The following is a 4,084-nucleotide window of genomic DNA, read 5'->3' as shown; positions in this document are numbered from 1 at the left end:
AGCAGCCCAATTCCAAAAGAAATTTCTGTTATATGCTGCACAGTAAGTTTGAAACCTGGAATGAAAATATATAGAAGACTTTTTGTAACACTTGAAAAAATAATAGAACTCTAAGAAGGAGATGCTACCATGTTCTCCAGACTCCCTGGCAGGATCAGCTGGCTACCTCACTTCTCTCTGTGAATTAATGATTGCAAAGGACTATGTACACATCCCTGGGCACAGCTATGGACACCTGACCTTACATTTCTGGTCGATCTTGTTGTCCTGGGCACCTTGGAAGACTGAGACATTCTCACTGCCTATAGTTCCCAGAGGACTGTGCAGACAGCTACAGTTGGCTTGCAGGGACCTAAATACTTTTTCTCTCATCCAGATTTTTGCTTTCAAGGCTCTCTATATCCTCTCACAGCAGTGAGAGGACTGAGGCCGTGGGAGTAGCAGCAGGAAAAGCAAATAGTCACTAAAAATGATGCCACAGGGGGTGATTTATTGATGTAGATTGAGGACTGTTGTACTATACTATTGTAGCTAAGCCACAAAACAATATACATACAATGTTGCATCCTTAGCCCAACATAGTGCTTGATATGTAGTAAGCACGCATGCAATATTTGGTGATTGTTACTGGAGGGATCTGCTGCATCACCACTATTATTATTAAATACAATATATTGATCTACTCAGAATCTCCCTGCCATATTTCTCATGTTTATCTCTTTCAGCATGATGCAAAATTATGAAGTTCCAAAACAAATAATTTACTCCATTTTCCAAGCTTCCCTAGAATCTATTTCCCACCTTGCTAACTAATTTCAAAGATTACTCTAACCACAGCTCATCAAAAGCACAGAGCAAAAAAAGAAATAGGTTTAAAAAAGAAGTCTTCAATGCTAAACAAAATGAATGCATTTCCTTTTACAGTGCAGTGGCATCATCATAGCTCACTGCAACCTCAAACTCACCAGCTCAAGCAACCCTCCCACCTCAGCCTCCCAAATAGCTGGGACTACAGGCATGCACCACCACACCCGGCTCATTTTTCTAATTTTTGGAGAAATGTGGTCTCGCTATTTTGCTCAGGTTGGTCATGAACTCCTGGCCTCAAGAGATCCTCCTGCCTTGGCCTCTCAAAGTGCTAGGATTATAGGCATGAGCCACTGTGCCCAGTAACATTTCTTAATGTCAGTATAATAAAATTTGCTATGTATTCTAAGCAAAATAAGTATGGTACATATATACACACACAAATACATACATACATTTTAAAAACATAACAGAGAAAAATTATTTTAACACAATTTAAAAAACTAAAGCATTGAGAGATTAAATTATGAAACATCAGAAGCCAAACTTTGGTACTTAAGTCTCTTCCAAACCTCTCTTTTATTTCATATAATTAATCTAGCACATCAAAACAATTACTCTCTTCTTTGCTTACGCTGTCCAAGAGCCCTTTGTGCAGTGGTCAAAAACAAGGCCCCTTACTGGCTATGTGAGCTTGGGTTAGTTATTAACTGCTCAGAACTTCAATTTCCTCACCTGTAATACCTACTTCTCAAAATTATTGTGAAGTCAAATGACATAGTGAAGGTTAAACATCCAGTACATGGAAAATGCTCAGTAAGTATTTATAATATTCACGCCACATTCAAAGTTGCAAAGCAGTGCTATTCTAAGTGTGGTATAAGGACCAGCGACACAGCATCACTAGAAATGCAAATTCTCAGGCCCCATCTCAGATCTATTCTGGGAGGTGGAAACGAGAAATCCATTTTAACAACCTCTTCCAGTGATTCTCATGCCTAACACAACTGGAGTAGCAATGTTGTAAGGAATCCAAAATGTAATATAGTTTAATCCCCTTCATTTTACAACAGAACGAACTAAAACCCAAAGATATTCACCTAGTTGCTGAAAGTCATTCACTAGTCTTGTGGCAGAGTTGAGATTCCAACTCTAATTTCCTTACCTAGATCCCTCATCTAGAGCAATACTAGGGAGGCTAAAGATGTGTGAAACTGTTTGCTGTGATTCCAGAGTACTAAAAAAGAAAGAAATCAAGCTGCAAAGCCAAGAGACCTATTGATAAAAATGTTAAACATGTCCCATTTTCTGTTCTTGGGCACTAGGTACATCATCATTAACACATCTGATAAGCAGAAAGGATGATATAGGTCTGTAAATAATCTTCCAAAATTCCTTACTGAAATGTTTATTTTTACTAGACCCCTAATAATGTAGTACAATAATTAGACACAGCACAAGACAACATAGTGACTTAGTTTCATTCTTCATTCTTTTTCATTTTCCATCAATAACTTCAGCAAAAGCCATCTGATGTTTACATTCAACATTCTCTGAACTTTATTGCACAAACACTCCCGGAAAAATTACACAAAATGTTTAGGGTTTTTTCCTCTTAAAATAATTACAATTGCATAATGACAAATATCATGAGCAAATCTCATTGAACAAATGACATCAGTCAACTTTCTACCAATTTCAAATATTTGGGCTTGCATTCATTTACCTGTCTGTGTCTCTAATTTCAAAACTTTCAGTAATCCATCTTCACCACCACATGCTATGAACCCTTGGTCCTTGTTCCAGGATACACATTTCAGCTTCACGTTATTGGGAATGGCAATCTGTAAAAGCAACCACAGCCACTCTAGCAACTTATCAGGAAGGAGTTGGGAAGTAAGTCTACGGGAGATGAAGGCTAAAGAAAACCTTCCAAGAAGAAAAACGGATGGCTTTGCAGAAAAAAATGAGCTGTTAATGAAAACTGGCATGGTTCCCTGAATTGCCCCGAGCTCTACCATTTGGGAAAGAAGCGCACCAAAGAGGGCAGTAATTGTGCAGGATGCCAACGGGAGAATCGCTTGATGGATTTTTAAAAAATAAGGGAGGAGGAGGTATAAATCCTTATCAACAGTCGTTACTCCCTTTCCCTACAATACACTTAGGCTACTCGTTTGTTATTTCTTTTCTCTTGCCGGAGGCCTGTGACGATCCAAAGAATTTAAGTTACCTAGATCAACAACAGGGCGAGGAGGAAAGACAGGGTAGCAAGTGGTGATCTGTCTTGCTGGCCACCCAAAAGGACCTTGCCAGGGGCAGGAGAGGGAGAGTGCTGCGAGAGGGCTGCTGGCTCCGCCAAGGACCATCTGGAGCTCTGGAACCCGCAGGACGTGGTCTGAGGCTGGACCAAGCGGGAAGGTTGGCAGCGGGATGGTGAAGCCTCGATCGGGGCCGGATGAAGCCGCCTTGCTTCACAGGAAGGATTCGGGAATCGCCCGCAGGCTGCGGGGATGGAGGAGGAGCGAGACCGCCCCCAGGAATACTCACTTTCTTGCTCAGGTAGAAGAACATCGTGGGAACCCCAAGGGGATGACTACAGCCGTCAAGGCCCGCAACAGGTAACTACTTCTACATCTCCAATCGCAACTACCAGCGGCTCTGAGAAGCTCCCGTCGCCCTGGCAACCGCCGCCGCCAGGTCGCATCCGGGGCGCCTGGGGACACTTCCGGTGACGCCCCAGCGCGGCGCTCCGGGCGTCGTGCGCTTGCGCGGACGTCGATGGGCATGTGGAAGCGGCGGGGCGCAGTGTGAGGGTTGTGGCTGGGCTTGTCCTGGCCTCAGTACCTTTCTGGGTTTTGCTGGGGGTCGGCGGTCAGCCACTGCCAGCGGTGCGCTCTCCTTCAGCGCCCTGCCTTGTCGCTTCCGCTTCGCCACACCTCGGACGGTCGCGGTGGAGTTGCGCCTCGGATGTCAGTATAAGCTAAGGAGGAGAGGCGCCCATTCAAAATGAGGCCACAATGATTTGGTATTTTGTAAGCCTCATAGTCCCAACATTTTTGAAAGGGAAAAGTCATTTACTGTTTTTTTACTGTCGGCCAAATGAAAATGCAAATGTGAATTTTTGAGATCTTTCAAACCTTCCTTTGTGCCTTTGGGTACCGGAGAACTCTGGAGCAATGTGAGGGTAGGAGATTTTCTTTTAACAGTTTAATTAAACTGTTACCTCGGCTCCAAGGTCCTTTTAAGGGAATTTGTTTGAACTTTGGTTAGTTACAGC

The 4,084-nt window shown here is 43.1% G+C and overlaps 1 protein-coding gene across 1 annotated transcript in view; it reads right to left on the bottom strand.

Moving 5' to 3' along the window:
- WDR35 (WD repeat domain 35) overlaps nucleotides 1-3,403 on the bottom strand; it is a 105,729-nt gene extending 102,326 nt beyond the window's left edge. The window contains exons 1-2 of the mRNA XM_012653065.1: nucleotides 3,355-3,403; nucleotides 2,534-2,651 (exon numbers count right to left, since the gene is read on the bottom strand). Coding sequence (XP_012508519.1) covers nucleotides 2,534-2,651; nucleotides 3,355-3,378 — 142 coding nt within the window. The 5' untranslated portion in view covers nucleotides 3,379-3,403. The remainder of the gene's footprint in view (nucleotides 1-2,533; nucleotides 2,652-3,354) is intronic.
- Nucleotides 3,404-4,084: the final 681 nt, after the last annotated feature.

The sequence above is a fragment of the Propithecus coquereli genome, unplaced genomic scaffold (assembly GCF_000956105.1).
Source record: "Propithecus coquereli isolate 6110/MARCELLA unplaced genomic scaffold, Pcoq_1.0 Scaffold41, whole genome shotgun sequence".
In the NCBI taxonomy this organism is placed as follows: Eukaryota; Metazoa; Chordata; class Mammalia; order Primates; family Indriidae; genus Propithecus; species Propithecus coquereli.
Note: the sequence above shows the minus strand (reverse complement) of the source record. Positions and strands in the feature narration are given on the sequence as shown.